The following is a 22,685-nucleotide window of genomic DNA, read 5'->3' on the forward strand; positions in this document are numbered from 1 at the left end:
CTGAGAACTTAAAATCATGATTGTTCATATGTATGTTATGACAAGCATGACATTTTTTTTTTCACTTAAAAAAAGGAATGTCACATGTCCAAGAGTGACCTATGTCCAAATTTATGACAAGCATGACTTATCTTGACTTATTTGACTTATCTTACTTATCATACTGGCCCACATACTTAACCATGTGTGCAGGATTGTGCACCGACCTCACATCTAGCGGCCGCAAGGGAGCCACTAATAGTATTCTAGCATACTATAGTGGATCATGCTTAACTACGTGGCTTGCGCATCCACCCATAAATCACATTGATACCATGCATCTGAATGACCATTAGGTTAAATATTTTAAACTTTTATTACACTTGATCTTATGAAAACTTACATGTCTTATGTAGTGTGAGATGCATAATACATACATAACTATAATATGCAGAATGAAACATGATGAATGACGTGTTTGTAAATATCATGACATGCGTGGTATGTAAACATTGGCTTCCAAAGAATTAGCTTTAATAATAATATATATAACTAACTAACATATGTTAATCCTAATTTATAATCAAACTACTTACCTCATAACGCTAATCCGATATTTTCGGGACGCAATTGATTTCCTTTCATGGGCTCAGTGCTGGCTAGAGAGAGAAATAAATTAACCGAAAGCTTGAGAGAAAACAAACGTGAGAGAATGAGAGAGAAAACGTGAAAGATGTTGTGAGAGGAATGAAGCAGTCGGCTATTGGCGTGGTGAACATGGGACACACACAGTGCTGGACTGCGTATTTTGGGTTTTGCTACTGCACTAACAGAGATTTATAATTTTTCCAAATAAGACACAAAAGGGAAGATATTTGTAGAGAGATTTAGGAGAGAGTACTAACGAGTTTAAGTTGGATTCGGTTAATATATATAGTGACACTAATCTGCTGAACACTCAATCGTGATCATCTAAAAAGAGAGTTTGAATTTAAAAACATAATCTAATAGTTCATTCAATGTAGGATTGGCAACGACTGAGACTGCATAGGGGACTTCAATCAGTGATAATATTAAATTGAAATAAATCTCTAATGGCCGATCTTTAAATTCTAAAATGAGTCTAACTTGTTCAATAATAAATAGGATTTATCTAGTTATTGAGCCTAATTAAAATTCCTATTCAACCTCAATAATTAATCGTCCGTGAGCTTATCTAATATGACCAATTAAATATAATTTAGGACTAATAAAAATTATAAATATTCTCACCTTAGAATTATTGGGCCGGATCGTTACAAGTGAAGGATCTGTAGTGCAGCCACTTGGGTTATAATAGAGACCCAGGAATAGGTGCTACATTATACAACAAGCACCTAACTGCTTAAGTCATGCCCTAGCTACCAAAAAGGCACTTATGTAACAATAAATTGAATTCTTTCATTATAAACTGTACTTACTTATAAAAAATAAATAAATTGTACTTATTCAAGCTGACCATCTGAGAGTCTTCAACAAGTTTCATTTCCCACATTAGGCCTCATGATGCCACAGAATTAGCACAATTGACAATACTGAAGTACTGTTTGAATAGAAAATGTTCAATTATGAACAATCACCTAATATAAGTTCATTGGCCTCATTTGTTTTCATAAATGAGATGAATTGAGTTGAGATTAAAGTTAAAAAGTTGAATAAAATATTGTTAGAATATATTTTTTTTAATATTATTTTTGTTTTGGAATTTGAAAAAGTTAAATTATATATTTTATTTTGTGTAGGAATTTGAAAACATTATAATGATTAGATGAGATGAGATGAATTGAGAAGAGTTGTGAAAACAAACGAGTAAATTTCATTGTAAAAGAAAGCTAGAGATAACAAAAATATAAGATTTAAAAACAACGCCAAGGGCATAGCTACTCAGCGGTCAATGCAAGTTAAAGAAATAGATACGCAAGCAGAAAACAAAAGGAAACTAAACATTTTAGAGGGCACTTTGAAAGAACAATTATTTTTCATAAGGCTACTTTGAAAGAATAATAAAAGTCATTTACTGTTTCCAAGTAAAATCTAATCATAAGGCCTCACACACCAGAATCCTACAATCCTTGGCATTTGCAATGCTTATAGAGAAACATTATACCTTCACAAATACTTTTAGAGTATGAAAGGGTTTAATTTTCCTGGACAGTAATGTCAAAATACCTTTTGACTAGCTTCTGCCCCTTATATGTAGTGAATAATGCAACTGGATTAAACCTAATCAAGCTCTTAAATCACTGATTGCATTTCCTGGATAAAGTTAAGCAGCCCACTGGCTACATGTGAACACATGATCTTTTAGCAATGCTCCAATTATTTGATGATCGCATAATTACTCACATTTTTAAATCTGTAAGGAACCCTTGAAATTCTATCTTGCCTTGGTGCGCACTGATAACATCAGGAACCTCATTACTGAACACCTCGGAATAATCCGCCTCTCCAAGCTCAGCAGCAGAAGATTCGGATTCTTTGAAATCATCGAAGGCTTCATTTTCAATTTGTTAACAAAGAAATCCATCAATTTCTTGATCTTTTCTCTGAAGAATTCATTCACATGGGTTGCAACTTGAATGCTGAATAAATCTCATCCTTCGACAAACCAAAACTTCTAAGAGCTTCCACCTTTGCTCCCACAGTGTTTTACTATTGTGTGCCTTGGAACTGATGGCTAGAACAAATAGCATATTATTGGGATTGAAACCCAATCTCGTTATTTCATGAACAATCTCACGAAAGTAATTGTTACTCAAAAGCATCAATTTTGGTTTAATAATAAACATCTTCAAAACCAATGACCGGGGAACACCATGGCTTAACAACATAGACATGTTTGCCTGTGGCACATGTAATACCGTGGATTCAGTGAGTATCCTGTGGCATGCCTTTGTAACCAGTAAGACATTCTCGTCAGTCCCAAGAATCCGCCTAAGCTCTTGAACACATGGAATGATTTGGCTTTCGAGGCTCCTTTTTAGAATATAAGGCGCTATGGATAAAATTTTTGCAACTTCCAGATCTGACAATCCCATCGATTTGAAAAATTCCAACTTTGGCTTAAAGATATCATGTGCATTAGACAAAAACATTTTGGGACGCTTCATGGTCATAGTTGATATTTGCTTATCACTGAAACCATGAGCTCTAAAAAACTGAACCACAGAGTGTGCATCACTTTCTAGCACACGAGGGTGTGTGCAAGCATCTTGGCAAGGTTAGTGCCGGAAAACACCAAGGACTCAAACAAGTCGATGTTGGGCTTAAGGGTATTGTCCAAGTCAGCTAGAAGCAATAGTGGACGACGGCTTATTAAGTTTCTAATGTGGGTCTGCGTTAATCCGTGATTCCTCAAAAGATGCAGAACTAAGTTGGGATTCTCTATGTTCTCAATGTTGAACTTCTTTGAAGCTGAAATGGCTGATTCCAAGGACAACCCACAGGAGTCTTGGAGGAAGGGGACTGCCGGAGATTGTGGGTCCTTGGAATTATAGAGTTCTGAGATGGGTTTAAGGGAGGAGGTTGAGAACAAGTGGTCAAAGCCGATTGTTAAAGCTCTGCGCCTTAATTGCAGTCTTATGCAAATCAAATGGAGCATTTTCTTTGACTGAGATAGAAGATTATTGCTTAAGGCGAAAAGAAGGAAGAATTGTTACCTGGGTTGAGTTTGAGATGGCATGTGAATGGCTGTGGAACTGAGCTCATCATCGGCGACTGTTCAACTGGAAACGTGCCTACAAGACGAATTTGCAACTGTGCTGGATTCTGGTCAGGGGGGAAACCAAGCACAAGCCCAAAGGCGGGCGGTTACATATATCTTGAGCCCTAATACAGAGTTTTTTTTTTTTTTTTTAAACGCCCTAATACAGAGTTGATAACAATATTTTTGCTACATTCATCGATAAATTCTCTAGATAAGATACACTAAGTCTGTAAATGAATCAGCCTATTCGATAGAATGCTCAGTACTCTTTTAATTAAACTCAAATCGAACTCGACTCGTAAAAAAAAAAAAAAAAAACTCGTTCGTGAAAGTAGATATCCACTTGATTTGTAAATGGCACATACTCGACAAAACTCGACTCTCGACTCGATTAATGCTTGTCAAGGCCCGCTTATTTATATTTGAGTCGACTCATTAGCTCAACTCGATTAAAATTCATTCATATATTGATAAATATATACATATACATATGTATATACACATATATATGTATTAGCTAATAATATAAGAATATCACTTTTATAATTAAATATATAATATGTAATCTAATTACTTATATTTATATAGAGAATATACTTCATAAGTATATTTTATAATTTGTATAATAATTAGTCAATAAAATTCAATAATTTCATATACTAGTATATGAGAACCATATATGAAATAGATATATGTAATTATATTAAGTGTATGTATTAATAATAGATGTAAACATGTAATATATTATTATTTTGGATAAATATCAATTAGCTAGATATTAATTATTTATAAATTTTATAAAATGTTATAATTCAATAGAGATTATACTTGTTAATTGTATAAATTCAATATTAGATCTTTTATTTTTTATTTATTTAATTTATTAATTATTAAATCTTATTCAAAAAATAAACAATTCAAGTTCGAGCTCGAGTTCGACTCGACTCGAACTCGTTCGTAGGACAAGCTCGAGCTCGAGCTCGAATTGAGAGTTTAGCTTATCGAGTCGAGGTCGAAAAAAAAAATAAAAAAAAAAATCTCGAGCTCGAGCTCGAGTATTTTGAGTCGAGTCGAGCTCGACAAGCCAAAGGCCAACTCGGCTCGGCTCAGCTCAATTACAGCCCTTATTAAGACTAAATGCTTTTTTTTTTTCTTTTCTTTTTTTTATACAATTTTTTTTATATACTTAAACATTATTTAAAAAAAATCACATCATTAAAATACATTTACTTAATCACTAAGTATTAAAAAAAAAAATACCGATAGACACTCTCAAGACCCAATCTCGGTAGCCCAAACATTTTTCTAATTTTATTTCTATATATATATATATATATTTTTTATATGTATATATAAACGGATAACTAATAGAATAAATATATGTATATATAAATATCCATCATGTACGTGTATATATATAGGAATTGAGAATTTATAAAATCAATATACATTGAAAATATTAAAAAAGAAGAAGATATTAAAAAATCACAAACAAGAAATGGGATAATAATGATGTTTAAAAAAAGATAGTGAGGAGACGTGTTTAGTCATTTTCTCCTCCAGTTAGTCATTTTTTTATGCCTTAATGCTTTGAGATATGTTTTAGTCATAAAGGTATTTCATAAAATTAAATTTACGATCTGATATAGTTTTATGTAGTGTATTAGATTGTAAAATGTAATCTAATACATCATATGAAATCACGTTAGTTCGTAAGTTTATTTTATGAAATATCTTTATGACTGTAGCATTTCTCTAAGAGCACTTATATTTGGATTTCTATACGTTTTTTTTTCTCTAAATTTTGAGATGCAGTTTGGGGAAAACTTGCATTTTATCTTCCCGTTTGATTCCCTACTTTAGGGTTTATGTTTACGCATACTACTGTTAGATGGGGGATCTATTGTACATCGCATTTCCCATTTTTAATTATTTTTCCCTGTCCCTCTCTTTATTCCCCTCCCACGTTAATTGTCTCTCGCGTCCTAGTTGTTATCAGCTCTCTCTCACACTTGTCCATCGACGGCAACCCCTCCGATATTTTTCATGATAGGTAACCATTTCATTCTCTCACAAACTCATACACACACAATCCCTGTCTCTCATGCCTTTAACTCTGAGATAAATTTTGTGCTCGATTTTGTTTGTACTCTACCATTTTGAGTCTCTGTAACTCCATTGTCAAATTTTCAGGTAGATCTCGAAAACCCTAGCCCACTAGACCAAGATGGTTTCTGTGTATGCTTCTCTAGGATTTCTACATGTGCGATTTTTGTACATTTTTAGGAAAAAAAATTGTAAAATCAGTGACCAACCCATCATGAAATACTGCTTGTTTGATTTGTGTTTTGTGAAATTTATGTATTATGCTATTCAATCTAGCTTTATCATTTCAATGTGCTACGAATTTGACATGCTTATGTTTTATTTCACTGTCAATGACCAACCCATACAGATTCACTGCTTGTTTGATTTATATTTTGTGAAATTTATGTGTTCTGCTATTCAATCTAGCTTTGTCATTTAAGTGTGCTACGAATTTGACATGCTTATGCTTTGTTTCACTGTCAGTGGCCAACTCATACAGATTCACTGCTTGTTTGATTTCTATTTTGTGAAATTTATCTATTATGTTATTCAATCTAGTTTTGTCATTTCAGTTGCTACTAATTTGACATACTTATGCTTTCTTTCACTGCCAGTGACCAAGCCATCTGATTCTACTGTTTCTTTGATCTCTGTTTTGTGAAATTTACGTCTAATTTCTTCAATCTAACTTGCCATTTGAGTTTTATGAAGAATTTTACATGTAACTCTAATGTGCTTTGTTTCACTATCAGTTACCTTGCCATGTTGATTGTAATGCTTGTTTGATTTCTATTTTGTGTAATTGTTGTGTAATATATTCAATCTAGCTTGTCATTTCACTTTATGTGTAATTTAAGATACTGATGTAGTAGTTCAAATCAATGAGCTTGCCATTTTCTTCTACTATTTGTGAAATTCATGTTTTGTGTACTTTCTTGGATTTATTCAATCTAGCTCTACACGTATAATTTTATGAAGATTTTCACATGCTTATGTGCTTGGATTTTCACATCATTTTATTTTCTGCTTGAATAAATGTTCTGTAATATATTCAAGTGAGCTTGCCAATTTTTTTTATGAATAAGTTTGGTAACTTTTTTTCTAAATTCATAGTTAAAAATCACAATTTTTGTGAATTGTAAACTTTGGTAACTTTTTCTAAGTTCAGAGTTAACAACCGAATAAGAAAACAATATTACAAATTTTACATATATATACTTCTTTCTTTTCTGTTTGGGTAAGCCGACACTTGATTTTGCTCTCCTATTGCTATGATGGTTGGCTTACCAGTTGTTGGCTTTCTAGTTCTTGTTGTTGATTCCCTATTTGTTTTTTCTCATTATTATTGTTTTGTTCTTTGCAACTTTGATTCTTGATATGTAGAGACTATCATTGCGTCTGTATATGTAATGTAATTAGTTTGTGATGATTGTTAAACTGAATATGATAAATATATAAAATCACAACTTCTGTGAATAGGGTGAACTCAACATGGCAGGATAACCCGGATAGTCATTTTTTTCTGAAAGTTTCATAAAGACAATCGTTTTGTAGCCATTCAAGCTTGTGTTGTGTGCTTACCTATGCCTAAAAGAAAAAAAAATCTAAGCCTTTTACTAAAATTTTTATTCCATTGTTCTATAATTAATGTGATTTTATGTAATTTCAACTGTTTTGTTGTGATTTAGGCATGCTGTTCAATTCTGTTGGTTGGATTACTTTGCCATTTTTGTTATTCTGCTATTTAGTTCTGTTGGTTGGATTAGTTTCATCTTTTTGCTGTTCAATTGTGTTTAAACTTGAAAGCTTGTTATTTTCATTCTTATCCTGTAACTTATCTATGCTATTTTAGCCTAAAGTCTTGAATATTTTATAAGCCCCTAGTTGTGAAGTTCTTTGCTTAGTTAGATTATTTACTTCTTTAAAACATCACAACCATGATATATCCATGCTATGATATTTCATCTTGTTTAACAATTTAGAGATGTTGTTCATAAAAGATGGATGTGAGATATCTATAGGCATGCTTACCTAGATCACAAAATTATACATGTTGTTCAGTTTTGTAACACATGATGTGAGATATCTATACGCATGTTGTTCAGGTTTGTGAAACTAGGTATTCAATTTTGTGATTAAGGTATTCTACTACACTATAGGCATGTTGTTTAGTTTTGTGAAAGTTGGATTACTTTGGTATTATTGTTGTTCAGTTGTCATTAGGTTGTGATATTCAGTTTTTTTCTTCCTTTTATTAATTTCTTATTTCACTAGTTTTGATGTGAGATATCTATGTTGAACATCATTTTATCTTCTTCAAACCTAAAAGTTTCTTATAGTTGGTTGTTCTTTAGTTGTGTTTAAAAATCGTAGCTTGTTATTTTCAAAGTTATCATGTGAATTTGAAAATGTTGTTTCAACCTAAGATCTTCATTATCTTTATAAGCCCCCAACTGTGAAGTTCTTTGCTTGATTGGATTATTTACTTCTTTGACTTGTTGTGCTGTAATACCATCCATGCTGTGATATTTCATCTTGCTTAACAATATAGATCAAGGTTGTTCAGTTGTTTAGACATGCTAGGAAAGATATTTTTTAGTTGGATTTCTTCTTTAGTTTGATTTTGGTTGTAAATACCCTCGACCGTGATGATAACAAAGTTGAGTAGGAACACAAAAAATTTGTAACATACTCCATGGTAGGGTAACTCGGACGGCCAGTTACTATTAGTAACTGATTGTTGCAGGCATGAAGAATGTTGCCACTTCTTATGTGTTACCATTCATTTTCCTGAGCCACTTTCTTGAGTTAATGGTTTGGGCATGCTTGAAGGCTTGACAAGAGAAACTTGAGTGTCGACAACGAAAATGAGCAAAAACTCTATGGCAAGGTAACTCGGATGGCTAATGAATATTGAAAACCGATTGTTATAGCCATTGCGAATATTGCCGGCCAATCAAGGTTTTGTAAATTGTAGTAAAAATCTTTGGAATTTAGTTTGTACTAAAGATAAGAACTATGCTCACTATTTGTGTACAAACTTGAAGCAAAATAAAAAACAATACTACCCAATGTTTGGGTCACGTAGTAGTACTAGCAATATCTCATGCTCAACAAACTATCATCAAAATGAATACCCACTATGTTGTTATGGTATTAAAGCATGTCGAAGATTTGATTATACGGAGGATGATGAGGGGTGCCAATTTTTCAGTTGCCAAAACTATGAAGTACTTTTTATTTTTTGGTTGTCTTTTTTGCTTATATGTGTTGGTACTGCTATGCTTACAAATTTTAGTACTGGTCAATTTTGCAGGCTAGGCAGCCTTGCAAGTTTTTCTATTGATATGATCCAGAAATACTAACATATGACCAAAAAAAACTAATCGATTAAAAACCGAACTTCAAAAGATACAAGTATCAATGGATATCTAAATAGCCGATATCAACTAGAAATTATTTTAGAGAGGCGTGAGAGAAAACTAGAAAAAACTAATTTCATTATAGTAATTTTGATGTCATGGCTATTTGTTTTGGCAATTTATTTTGGAAATTTCTGAGCAATTTTATTGCGACATGTACTAAACTTTTGGGGCCGTTGTATGGGCAATTCAGTACTTGTAATTATAATATAGTTCTATTGTTCGTACATGTGATTTGTGTTTGAGGCTGGTGTATGGGCAATAGTAGTACTTGTATGTAGAATTGAAAAAATATTCAATCTAGTACACATTCTCTTTTCATTAACTATTTCAGTTATTGAGAATAAATCCATAGCTTATAAAGTGTGTAATTTTTCTTAACGTGTGAAAAAAAAAAGATTTATCTATTTGTTTCCTTTAGATGTGCCTAAAACTTAAATAATTTTAATCACCATTAAATCTGGGCAAAAACCATATTCTTACTTTTTATGTATCCGTTACAAATAAAATTCTATTGAAAAAGACGAATATTTATTATTTGTAATACCCTAATAATTTCAAAACTATTCTAATATCCGGGATAAAAAATTAGCTTCGTATTTAAAATTTATGTACAAGGTGATATTACTCAACATAAAGAAAAAGATAAAATAGTAAGTAGTTAAGATTGTAAATAGAAGTGAGAGAAAAAATAATAGAGAAATATTATTTTAGTATAATAGAGAAACTATAGAGAATGAGATATATGAGATTTTTGAAAGATTAGTAAAATTTATGATAAAATATTAGGAATAATATATTTTATCTAAAATTTAGGAAACTTTATAGGGGATGAGATATGAATGCTCTAAAACTTTTCATTGATGCTTATATTCACTTCTTATTGGCCTCCATTATCACACATGCCCTAGCTCCTTGTTATCGTCTCGCCAGTTTTGCTTCAGATGAACTAAGTACCCTATCCAAGAATGCAAAAAGCGATGGATCCAAGATCTTCAATAGCCACCTTGAGATAATTAGGCTACGTTTAGATGATGAAGTGATCTCAGATAATCTGTAAATAGTAGTAAAAAAAATAATGAATAGTAATAAAAAAAATAGTGAATCATTTGTGAATAGTAATTATCTGTTTGTAAATAGCAATGAAGTAGTCTCCACTTTACCTCACATTCTTAAATACTTAGCTTCTCGTGATAGACATTTCAAGCAATTCGAGATTCCGACTTAAGAGCATTAGCATTGGATTCATCAAATTCATTTTCAAATTTTGATGAAAAATACATATTTTCCATATATCTAAAACCTCCTTATCCATAACTCTACATTGGATTAGTCATTAAATTCATCAAAATAATAATATAATATTATTTTTTTAATAATAATATTTTTATTTTTTTCATATTTTATAATTACACTAATTATATGTTAATTAATAATTTGATTTGATTCTTACATTATTATTACAAGACAGTTTGAGATTAAATGTGAATAAAAAGGCCGTTAGAAATTAAAAGTGAATAAAAAATAGATTTGATGGGTGAACAGTAGCCATTCAAATTTGAAGAAACATATCCATTTACTGTAGCTCAAAGCTTCTCACTTATCTCTTTGGCTAATCTAATGCAGCTCTCTTTTAATGAAATTCATCATATTTTATATTTGACTAGACTTTTGATGAAATCAATACTAATGCTAAATGAATTATCCCAACAACCATCATTACACCAGCTAGTTATGAAACCGAACCAATTATTTGATACCATTTCCCAATTAAGTTTTTATTTATGCCTTGTATTTAATTAATTTGAGAGTTTGTTGTGATCCTCACCCCCTCCAAAAACTTTTCGTATTACAATTTGGTTGGTTTGCTTTCGAAATTAAAACTTAAAATTTTGAAAATCTCACATCTCATCATTACAACTTTTTCAAATTCTCGTACAAAATAAAATAAACATTTCAACTTTTTCAAATTTTAAAATAAAAATAATAATAATAAATATATTCTAATAAGATTTTATTCAATTTTTTTAACTTTAATCTCAACTCATCTCTAAAAACAAACAAGGTAACTATAAGTACTTGCATCCCATCATAAGATTAATTAGTTGAATAATTCTATTTGTATGCATTTACTCCATATATTATTTGTACAATAATTTAATTTGAAAGATAAATTTTTAAAATTCGAATCTTATAAATCAGATTATATTATGTGGATTGTTTGTAATATACAAATTTTCAAATAATATTACTATGATTAATTTTGTATTTTTAAAGTAATTTTAGTTTTAATTTATTTAATTCACGCATTATTTTCACTCTCATAGTAAGATTAATTAGGTGCAGTTTGGATAGTGAGATAAGATTATTTTAGATGAAAATTAAAAGTTGAATAAAATATTATTAGAATATTATTTTGTTATTATTATTATTATTATTTTGAGATTTGAAGATTTTGAATTATTTATTATATTTCATATAAAATTTTGAAAAAATTATAATGATGAGATAAGATAAGATAAAATAAAACACTTTCACTATCTAAAGATTCCAAACGGACCATAGAGTCAATTTCCAGTATTCACATCTAACAGATACCATCACTAATTTTTAATACCACGTCTACAGTAAGAGATGAAAATATCACGTACTCCCAACCGTAGCTAATAATTGCTCACCAGTTCACCTAAAGCCCGTCACCGAAAACCCTAAACCCTAATCTAATGCTGCTGCTCGTTCAGTCTTAAGAGGACATTCTCAGAGGCAGTGAAGAGAAAGTGAGAGAGGGAGAGAGAGAGAAAAGGGTTTGGTCTAGAGTATAGAAAGTTCGTTTTTTTCTTGTTGTTTTGTCTGCTTTTGATTCTTCAATGGCGTTGTATCTTCTATACGAGTCAGCTTCTGGGTACGCGCTGTTCCTCGCTCACGGCCTCGACGAGATCGGTCAGAACACCGAGGCGGTCAGGAACTCGGTGTCGGACCTAAACCGTTTCGGCAAGGTCGTGCAGCTCGCCGCTTTTCACCCTTTCGAATCTGCCCTCGACGCCCTCAACCAGTGTAACGCCATCTCCGAAGGTGATTTTGACTCAAAACTTAGCTCTCTCTTGTTTGGCTTCTTGGTTTTCGTTATTCCAGTAAAAAATATTTCTCGGTTTGCTCTGATTTTCACACTCAATATGTCGTGGCCACGTTTTGTTGCGTGTTTTGGTGGTTTTAGCTATAGCGCTTGAACTTCGATACCGCTTTAGGTTGGCTGTTAGAAAACGGAGAAAGCAAGTGAGGACAGAGATTAGACTCTTTTTTGCCTATTGAAAACGTGAAGAAGTTTACTCAACTTAAAGTGCAGTAACCCTTCATTATTTATTGGGCCCCAAAGATGAAGTATGTGAGATTGAATAGTTGGATCATCTTTTTATGCGCTTCCAAGTCGTGCTATTAGTTTATGCCTTTGGGAATTGTGTGCATTTTATCTTTGTGCTTTTTTGTTTTGGTTATTTAAACTTTGAATATTGTTAGAATGTGTTTAATTGAATTTACACTTTCATGTCATGTGGAATGTAGAATATGAGAAACTCAAGTCAAGTGCTTGCGCTACCCTGAATAGGGTTAATTCTGTCTTCAGAGGTTTCAAATGATGAAAAGAATGCTGATTTAGAAAATTTATTCACCACTTATATGTCTAGGTATATAGACAGAAGTAGTGTATCAAATTTCTGATGAGCTGGTTCATTCTTGCTTAATAGTTTTTTTTTGGGGGGTTTCAGGGCTTATGACTGATGAGTTGAGAAGCTTTTTGGAGCTTAATCTCCCAAAAGTCAAGGAAGGTAAGAAGATAAAGTTCAGATTAGGAGTAGTGGACACTAAGGTTGGGTCACATATCCATGAAGTGACTAAAATTCCTTGTGAAAGTGGCGACTTTATTCACGAGCTTCTTCGTGGTGTGCGGCTACATTTTGATAAGTTTTTAAAGGACCTAAAGGTATGCATTTTTCTTTGATCCCCTGCTTCTGATCTTATTTGTCCTGTTTTATTTTTGTTCAAGAAACTATTTTTTTTTTCTCTTCTGATAGACTTTATAACTCCTCCTTGTTTTCAATTTCATAGACTGGAGACTTGGAAAAGGCCCAACTTGGTCTGGGACACAGTTACAGTAGGGCAAAAGTGAAGTTCAATGTTAACCGCGTCGATAATATGGTTATTCAAGCAATCTTCCTTCTTGATACCCTTGATAAGGATGTCAATTCTTTCTCAATGAGAGTCAGGTAGGATGTTTACATTTCTACACAAATATTTTATGACCTAGAAACTAGCATATTTGTGGTCCTGTAAATCATTTAAACTGGTTTTCATCTGTCCTCTTGGAAAGCTTCTTAGTTAATCTCATAATTAGTGAAATTTATGCCCTTGGTGGAATGATTGGGAGAATCTACTGTTTTGTGGAAAGCTCAAGTGGTTTTTTTTTGTTTTGTTTCCATAAAGCATGTAACTAGCTTCTATTTTATAATGTTAATGCAGAGAATGGTACTCATGGCATTTTCCTGAATTGGTGAAGATTGTCAGCGACAACTATCTATATGCCAAAGTTGCAAAATATATAGAGGATAAGTCAAAGCTGTCTGACGAAAGTATCCCAGGCTTGACAGATGTAGTTGGAGATGAAGATAAAGCAAAGGAGATTGTAGATGCTGCCAAGGCTTCCATGGGTATATATCACATATTTCTATTGCTTGTGATCCATATATTGTACTCTATTCACTTTGGGACCTTTTCCCCAATATTCTGCAGGACAGGATTTGTCTCCAATTGACTTGATAAACGTCCACCAATTTGCACAGAGGGTAATGAACCTATCTGAGTATAGGAGGAAGCTTTATGATTATCTGGTTTCTAAGATGAATGACATTGCACCAAATTTGGCCTCTTTAATTGGTGAAGTTGTTGGTGCTCGTTTGATATCTCATGCTGGTAGTCTCACGAATTTGGCCAAGTGCCCTGCTTCTACCCTTCAGATCCTTGGTGCGGAGAAGGCACTCTTCAGGTGTTTCACTCATTACCTTTTATTCTCTTATATTGGAAGAATTGCTGCTGAGATTATGAGAAAGCTTGACTTATAAATTTGAAACCGGTTCATTTTCTTTCAACTAGCTTGGATTTCCATTCTTGAGATATAACTAAATCATGACCTTGTTAATGTTGTATATGTATGTCTTTACTTCTGCTTAATTAATTTGACAGTTGATGCTATTTTGTATGAGAAATTTTAAGTCATTTTAAGTTCCCATATTCCATATTTTGTTATCCTCTTCAGGGCATTGAAAACAAGAGGAAACACACCCAAGTATGGTCTGATATTCCATTCGTCTTTCATTGGTCGAGCATCTGCAAAGAACAAAGGCAGAATGGCTCGTTTTCTTGCAAACAAGTGTTCTATTGCATCGCGCATTGACTGCTTTGCAGGTGCTTTTTTAACATCTTTCATACAGCAAATCTCTGGGAACACATCACTTGCATTGCAGCTTTTGCCCCCCTTAGAATTGATTTTGCTGCCTGTGATGCAGATAAGGCAACTACTGTTTTTGGTGAGAAACTTAGGCAACAAGTCGAGGAGCGACTTGACTTTTATGACAAGGGAGTTGCTCCTCGCAAAAATATCGATGTGATGAAAGATGCAATTGAAAGTGCAGAAAGTAAAGGTATGATGGTGCTATAAATTCACATGTATCATGTTGAAAGAATATGATGCTAGGATTACTTATAAAAAAAAGAATATGATCCTAGGATTATAAAATTAGGATATGGGGCATGATTCTTTCCCTTTTGGTGCGACAAAGTGATGTGACCACTAGTCCTTTGAGAATGCACCAGGAATTCAGGTTGCCACATTACAACTGGTTGCAATAAAGGTCTGTATTGTTTGGAATCAGGAATGAACATGTTCACTTGCACTGTGGTTTGACAAACTTGATATGACCAATCATTCCATTGAAACGAACCAGGAATTTTTGTTGCCATACCTTCAGATTGTAGCTATAATTTGATTGGAGCATATTGTTTCAGTACGTTGTATCCTTGCATATTTTCAATAATTTATTGGTTCTCCTGATGGTAACCACTTGTGACTGGTTGGGGTTTTCTCGTTGCAGATACAGAGATGGAAACCGAAGAAGTTCACATGGAAGCTTCAGGAAAGAAAAACAAGAAAAAGAAATCAAAAGGTGCAGCTGCAGAGAATGGTGAGCCTGCTGCTGATGATAACCCAACTGCTGTTGCAAATGGTGAAGCCCTGGAGGATTCTAAATCTGAAAAGAAGAAGAAAAAGAAGGAGAAACGCAGAATGGATCAGGAGCTGGAGCTACAGGATGGCCCGAATGCGGAGCAGGATGGAACAGCTAAGAAGAAGAAAAAGAAGAGCAAGGATGAAAATGGAGAGGACCTGCAGTCTGCCGGTGATGGTAAGAAGAAAAAGAAGAAGTCAAGAAATGAAAATGCTGAGTGAACTTGAGAGCTTTGCAAATGCTGCACTTTGTCTTGACCCAATTTTGTGTTTAAGACCAGTATCATGTTTTTTTCCTTTTGAAATTTGAGGATGATTATTGTAGTAGGAAACTACTCTATTTATATCTGCTATTCTGGTTGACAATGTTTCTACTTAGTATATATCCATCTTTTCTGGGTGTTTTAGCTCTTTTCTCGCTTATATGCTTATTACAAGAAGTATAGGCGGTAATATTGGGAGGTGGGGAACTGATCAGAAACCACTGCCGCAGAGTGAGCTCTTTCACAAATTATTGGTAAAGTGTGTTTCTATGGACAAGATGTCATTATATTTCGATTTCTCACCTAAGCAGCGCATCGAACTATGAACAGAAAAACCTTCCAAGCAAGTCAAGTCTCCAAAAACGTTTACTTCCAAACTAACATAGACCTTCTGATCTAATCAATGGGAAAACATGAAACAGAAACCACTTTTTCTTATTTGCCCAGAAAATAAAAACGTACCAAGTATGGGGATCATGTCGATAAATTTACAGCCAACAAAAAAACAAGAAAAAAAAAAAACGAAAAAAGAATATGGACACATGCGCCAATGCGCCATTTCAAAGTAGATATGAGGGTAGGACAGTCATTTCAAGACAACCTGGTAAGTGGTAAGACCGCTGCTTGAGTTTGAAGCGTTGGAAGGTCCGAACCCAAGTGAATAACCTTCCGTTTTTCTCTCCCGTCTTTCTCTGCTCTGAACTAGAAGTCCTAGAGAGAGATAAGCATTAACACAGACCCTGACCCTAACCACAATGGCGACCAGTTCTGCACAAGCGAACTTGGAAGACGTTCCCTCTGTCGATCTCATGTCTGAGCTCCTCCGTCGCTTCAAGTGTTCCGACAAGCCAGACAAGCGCCTCATTCTCGTTGGTATTCATATATTTATATTTTACGCAAACACATTCATATGCGCTTGCTTTATTCGATTATATCTTTCCCGTCTGTGGAAATGTTGGCGCTTGATAATGAAATCCTTTCAGATCCAAGAATGTAATATGTTTTCGGTGAAAATTTTGGATGCTTTCGGGGTTTTTACTGCGATTCGTAAGGGTTCTTGCTGGGAAATATTTGGCTGAGATGTCGGTTTTTTAATATGCTATATGGGTTCTACATTTATTCTAATCCATTGTTTGGTTACTGAGAAGATGAAGGAAGCAAGACTAGATGAAAGTTTCCAAATTTTGAAGTTTTATAAATGTAGAAAACAAGCAATTTTTGGCGGAAATTAAACATTTAAAGTTGAGATAAAATGCTGTTGTTTTGGATATGGAATATATATTACTTGATTTGCTTATACCGTCCTTTCCTTTTTTTTTTTTTTTTTTTAAAGAAGTGTTTGTACTATCCCTTCCTGTTGGGGGATATTTGTCATTTAGGATAGAGATGGTGATTTTGAATATATTTCTGGTGAATCATTTTTGTTAATGCTCACATTTTACTGTAAATCTACTCCTTTATCCACTAGATGCTAGTATTTTGCTTGCAACTTAGAAGATAAAATAAAATAATCATAAGAAAAGAAACTTGCAAATTTAGTATAGAAACCCCTAAGGGTTGGCTCAAGTGGTAAAGGCCTTGGACTTGGGGGTATGCTCCCCCTAGGTCTAAGGTTCAAATCCCCTTGATCTCTAGGGGCTATCGGACTGGATGATTTTTTCCTTGAATTACCCGAGGTGCACTTGCGGAAAACTCCTTGCCGAGGACCTGTGCACCCTCGGGATTAGTCAAGACACTTTTCTAAACACCCGGTGCCAATAAAAAATTAGTATAGCACTCTTCCGCAAAGTACCAAGGGTGTTGCAGGTGGAGAATGAGTTGATGGCTTACAATTAACCACAATTCTGTGACAAGCTTAACAAATGTTAGAAATTAAACTATAATACAACTTTATCCATGATGTTTTTCAGGATGTAAGCAATTTATTCTCTCTTTTGTTTTTTCAAATTAATTTTTCCCTTGGTTCTGTTAGTGATAGAAGGTTTGCTTGGACTTTCATTTTGCTGTCGTGCCTGTGTAGTAAAATCCTACTTTTTTTTATTTGCATCAAATCCAACTTCAATCATGTTCATTCTGATCTTCAGTTTTTAGGTTTCTAGTTAGGTTTTCTTGTACACATTCTGTGTGCTTGGAGTACGCATTTTTCAGTAAAACTTTTAATTACTTAAAAAAAAAAGGATCTCCGGTTTTCCAGAGAAATGGGTCTTTAAATCATGGTGTTGATCTGTTAGATGCCAAGTTTGTAAGTCAATGTTGTATTTGAACATCTGAATTTACAATTATTTTAAAAAAAATCTGCTTAAAAAAACCAAAGAATATCTGGATATGCTATTGACAACAAGTGTATGTAGAGATTGCAAGGTTGCTCACCCCGCCCCGCTGGGGCCTGGGGTGGGGAGACTTTTTTTTTTTTTTGATAAGTAAATAAGAATCTTTATTGAATAGAATGAAACTAGGCAATGCCCAAGTACACAGGAAGTATACAAAATGAGACACCTAATTACATTCTAGGAAGCTGAAAAGAAGATAGAAACTCATGGAAATTCCCGCCCTTCAAAACAATAGCAGAAAACCACTGTAAAAGAGAAAATATAAAAAAATTCCAGATTTCCCCCACTGCACACTCCTTGTTGTTAAACCACCTATCATTCCTTTCTAACCATATACACCACATTAAGCACAAAGGTATCATTCGCCACACTGCTGCCAGTTGAGCGCTATTATGCTTCCTGTTCCAGCAAGCTAGTAGTTCCACCACAATCTTAGGCATGACCCAACTCAGCCCGGCTCTATTGAGGATACCATCCCATAACTCCCCAGCCACCTCACAATGTAAAAGCAAATGATCTATCGATTCCCCATTCCTTTTACACATGTAGCACCACTCCTTGACCACCATACCCGCTTCCTCAACTAAGTTAGGCCCAACCGTGGATCCAACTTCAAGAAGTGGCATTGTCCACTGTTACCTTTAAGTTCTATACCATGGTGCAGCAGCTGGGAATGGCAAAGCTGTACTTTTAGCCTGTTTGGTCTTGTGGTTGTATTTCCCATCGATTCCAATCTTCACTTCAATCAAGCTAAATGGCCCTCCCCAACTGCACAAGCCTATATACAAGGAAGAAAATGGAAAATTATGTGTTTCAGTCTATTCTAGCTGCTGGCACCTAGAAATATCAAGATGCTATAAATGTGGTTTTTTTTCAAGGCTTTGAGCATTAGTTTGTCTTTTTCACATTTTTTTAACAGCATGCCACTATGAAATGGTTAAATTGGCAGACAAGTTTCATATTCACAAGCATAAAAAATTGTATGATGCAGGTCCACCTGGATCAGGAAAAGGCACCCAATCACCAATTATTAAGGATGACTACTGCTTGTGCCACTTGGCTACTGGTGATATGTTAAGGGCTGCTGTTGCTGCAAGAACCCCGCTTGGGGTTAAGGCTAAAGAGGCTATGGATAAGGTGGAATCAAATTTTTAGTATATTATTTTGTTGTAAGATTTGTTCTGTCTGCTTCTGTCCTAGTAAAAGGATACATGTGGCCAACCTCAGTTGGGATTAAGGCTTTGTTGGTATAGTAGCTTTGATCTTAGTTCTTATTCTAGATTATTGCTGAGAAGGTGTTATGTAACCATTTTGCAGGGAGAACTTGTTTCTGATGACTTGGTTGTTGGCATTATAGATGAAGCTCTAAAGAAGCCCTCATGTCAGAAAGGTTTCATTCTTGATGGATTTCCAAGGACTGTGGTCCAAGCACAAAAGGTGTCACACTGTTATCTGAATATTTCTCAGTTCTGCCTCCTTGATTTGTTCTGTTCAAATGTGTTTGTATACTTGCATTTCTAACCTTGCTTTTTTTTTTTTTTTTTTTTTCCTTCTTTATGTAGCTTGATGAAATGCTGGAAAAGAAGGGAGTCAAAGTTGATAAGGTGCTCAACTTTGCAATTCATGATGCAATCTTAGAGGAGAGAATTACTGGTCGCTGGATACACCCATCCAGTGGTAGAACCTACCACACCAAATTTGCACCTCCCAAAGTTCCAGGATCTGATGATGTAAGGCTATTTTCTTTTTGATTAGTTTGGTTAAAAAATGTAATTGATGCCTCTAGGAATCTTGACAACATCCAAGAGCTTTTATAAGATGTATGCACATAAATTATTAATGCTAAAAATACAAAGGCAGCAAAAGCTCTATTTATTAACCATCAGCATGTTAATCTGGTCTGGAGGGCAATATCAATGTGAGTATGCTTCCTATATATTAATATGTTACTTGATTTTTCCTTCTTAAATAACTTCTTCTCGTTCTGGTATGCCTAAGGTTACTGGAGAACCTTTGATTCAGCGCAAGGATGATACTGCAGCAGTTCTCAAATCAAGGCTGGAGGCATTTCACAAGCAAACTGAACCAGTATTCCTTCTAGCAGAGCCCTTTCTACAGATTTTAATTTGATTGGTTAACTCCAGATGAATGGAAAATATGAAACTACCGTTCTTTGTGATAATTATCAGTGATCTGCAGCCTTTTAGAACCAATCAGTTGATAATAACCACAATTGAATTTCAACATTAATTCTTTTTAATAGTATATTATCCTGGAGGGAGGGAAGGAAGGAGGGAGTGGGTGGGTTTTGATGAAGTTATATACTTATGAGGGTTTTTGTTTTGGTTCCCTTTTACAATCATTTTTGTTGTTGTTAACTATAATAAGCCGTCTTTGATTACCCTGTGAACCGAGTCAAGAAGTTGTCATCATTATTTTATAGAGATAGTTTGGAGGGTTGGTACACATGATATTCCATTACGGTTTGGGAGGAGGTTTCCGGAGAGTTGGAAGGTTAATTTGGGATTTTGGGGCAACGCTTGACTAATTTCCCTCATCCTAATTGTGTGGTTTGGAATGCAGGTTATTGATTATTATTCCAAGAAGGGCATTGGTGCCAATCTTCATGCAGAAAAAGCTCCCAAAGAGGTCACTACTGAGGTTCAGAAGGTGCTCACTTCGTGAAAGCAGCCTCCCTTTTACTTATAAATGGATTTCTTTTCTTAGAAAGCATTGTATTTTTTGCCCCATTTTTCTGATACAAGGTTGAAATTTTCAACTGATCTGATTCACTTGACTTGATTTTCCAAATTGCACACGATGGCTGCTGTCAACTTTTTGAGGTTTAATCAACCTATACATAATATAAATGCGTGGAACTGCACGCTGGTGATATACATTTTTTGCATCTTTGTCATCTTGATGTCTGTATATTTACTTAGTTTTCCACTGGGCTCAGTGCTTGCCTGAGAAGAAGAAAAAACAATCGATTATGGTGCTAGTTCCTTAACCTTCATCTAGTAAATTGAATTGCAGCCCATTAAATGACAAGCTTTCAAGTGTAGTTGAATCCTTTGAGGTACCAAGTGGAATTAGTTATTCTAACTGTAATTGATTTTAATGTATCTTAGGTTTGAAATTGAAAACGTGTCGACCAAAGGGTTCGTGCTCATTTGAATTAGCGGGTTGATATGCATGCTAATCATTAATAAATGCAAATGGTATTGTGTAAATCCAAAGGCATATAACTTATTCTGTGTGGGTGATGTGGTGCCTCAATAGCAAGATGACGAGAAAGATTGGCAAGTACAATACAAGCAGACAAGGATATTTGAGAGTTCTTGAAACTATGGCATTTTATGATCCAAACCAGACTTCTTTGTCACGTTCGTGTAAAATCAACTTGTTCTTGTAGGGTTTGCAATGAATCTCTTATTGGGTCACCTTAGGCCATGGCAAACCTTCCCCATGGATCCCAAAACAGGGAAACACCCACCTACGGGAAAGCTTTTCTCCATGTTAGCTTGCAGAAACACAGAACCAAGGGGAAATCACTCATGCATGGACCAAAAGATTCCACTCCATCGACCCTTTCTACTGCCGAAGCAATGGCTGAATGCTATCTTGGGCTCAATAAAACCCTCATTGGCCGGTTCCATACAATTGACTGATTCTCCTCCCCCTTCATTCATGATCTCTCTCTCCGACAACAAACTTCTAAGCATACCTTACCTGTTACAGCAACATAATATAAATTAAACCTCTAGCGATAATTTTTGGAACATATAACTTGAAAAAATGTTCGAGTCATGTTTACGAACAGCAGTACCGTAATTACACGGACAGCTGAAAAGTTTCAGAACTTGGATTGTTAGGGGCTTCCTCAAAAGAGGAAATCCCTCCAAAAATAGGCGTATGCCACTATTTGCGGCGAGCACACGGTATTCTTTAGTAAAAGGCGAAAGAATAGTTCGCTTTGTGCTCACCGCGTGGCTGCGTGATTGAATACTGGGAACGAGCTGCCTCTTTAAGGGCTCCCACCTCACAAAACCTCTCTCATCTCTGCGATGTGGGACAACAGCTGATGGAAATGAAAAATACGCCTAATTCAGGCCTTTCTTTTGGGCTTATTATGCCTGCGAATAATGGATATCCTGCTCGCTGATTAATGGGGGGATTTCTGTTGACCTGTTGCACTATATTCTCTCTTTAATATAAACAACTTCCATTTACCATACATGGTGCTGTCAATCTGACAACTTTTCTGAATTTGGGTCATCAACAACTAACCCAAAATTAAAAAAAAAAAAAAAAAAAACTAACCAAAATTGTGTTGCTCAATCTTTCATTACACTTCGGCCCGGGACCATGCCTTTCAGCTCTAAGGTGTGTTTGGATTCAGAGTTGATCTTAACTCATCTCATTTAATTATTATAATTTTTTTTAAATTCTCATATAAAACATAATTAATTTTTTAATTTTTTAAAAATTTTAAAACAATAATAAGATTAAAAAATAATATTCTAATACCAAGCCAATTTATCAAGCGGCCAGTTAGAGGAAGGAGCATCTTTTAATACCAAACTC

At 34.4% G+C, this 22,685-nt stretch overlaps 2 protein-coding genes and 1 non-coding gene across 4 annotated transcripts; 2 read left to right on the top strand and 1 right to left on the bottom strand.

Annotated features, from left to right (window-relative positions):
* The first annotated feature begins 11,852 nt into the window (after positions 1 to 11,852).
* LOC121233989 (nucleolar protein 56-like) lies at positions 11,853 to 15,911 on the top strand. 2 transcript variants are annotated; one of them, XM_041129781.1, is made up of 8 exons: positions 11,853 to 12,306; positions 12,996 to 13,210; positions 13,336 to 13,493; positions 13,747 to 13,934; positions 14,017 to 14,269; positions 14,540 to 14,688; positions 14,790 to 14,924; positions 15,375 to 15,911. In XM_041129781.1, exons 1-8 carry the CDS (start codon positions 12,102 to 12,104, stop codon positions 15,725 to 15,727), a joined length of 1,656 nt encoding a protein of 551 aa, XP_040985715.1. In that variant the 5' UTR covers positions 11,853 to 12,101; the 3' UTR covers positions 15,728 to 15,911. The 2 variants fall into 2 exon arrangements, with proteins under 2 accessions (XP_040985715.1, XP_040985716.1); XM_041129782.1 differs by having other exon boundaries at positions 11,915 to 12,306; positions 14,790 to 14,977; positions 15,010 to 15,429.
* Positions 15,912 to 16,401: 490 nt separating this feature from the next.
* Positions 16,402 to 20,993, top strand: LOC121233992 (adenylate kinase 4-like). The gene is made up of 6 exons (XM_041129786.1): positions 16,402 to 16,641; positions 19,090 to 19,235; positions 19,416 to 19,535; positions 19,661 to 19,828; positions 20,097 to 20,186; positions 20,682 to 20,993. The coding sequence occupies exons 1-6, from the start codon at positions 16,524 to 16,526 to the stop codon at positions 20,781 to 20,783; spliced, it is 744 nt and encodes a 247-aa protein (XP_040985720.1). The 5' UTR covers positions 16,402 to 16,523; the 3' UTR covers positions 20,784 to 20,993.
* Positions 20,994 to 21,975: 982 nt separating this feature from the next.
* Positions 21,976 to 22,093, bottom strand: LOC121236318. The gene has a single exon (XR_005934735.1). It is a non-coding gene; the product is annotated as a U5 spliceosomal RNA (small nuclear RNA).
* Positions 22,094 to 22,685: the final 592 nt, after the last annotated feature.

This window comes from Juglans microcarpa x Juglans regia, chromosome 6D (assembly GCF_004785595.1).
Source record: "Juglans microcarpa x Juglans regia isolate MS1-56 chromosome 6D, Jm3101_v1.0, whole genome shotgun sequence".
NCBI lineage: Eukaryota > Viridiplantae > Streptophyta > Magnoliopsida > Fagales > Juglandaceae > Juglans > Juglans microcarpa x Juglans regia.

Excerpts from the sequence above, each read along its gene's own strand:
- LOC121233992 (XM_041129786.1), top strand. The coding sequence starts at position 16,524 with ATGGCGACCAGTTCTGCACAAGCGAACTTGGAAGACGTTCCCTCTGTC. Across the intron at positions 16,642-19,089 it reads CAAGCGCCTCATTCTCGTTG|GTCCACCTGGATCAGGAAAA; the intron begins GTATTCATATAT and ends TGTATGATGCAG. Across the intron at positions 19,236-19,415 it reads CTAAAGAGGCTATGGATAAG|GGAGAACTTGTTTCTGATGA; the intron begins GTGGAATCAAAT and ends ACCATTTTGCAG.
- LOC121233989 (XM_041129781.1), top strand. The coding sequence starts at position 12,102 with ATGGCGTTGTATCTTCTATACGAGTCAGCTTCTGGGTACGCGCTGTTC. Across the intron at positions 13,211-13,335 it reads AGTTTTTAAAGGACCTAAAG|ACTGGAGACTTGGAAAAGGC; the intron begins GTATGCATTTTT and ends TCAATTTCATAG. Across the intron at positions 14,925-15,374 it reads TGAAAGTGCAGAAAGTAAAG|ATACAGAGATGGAAACCGAA; the intron begins GTATGATGGTGC and ends TTCTCGTTGCAG.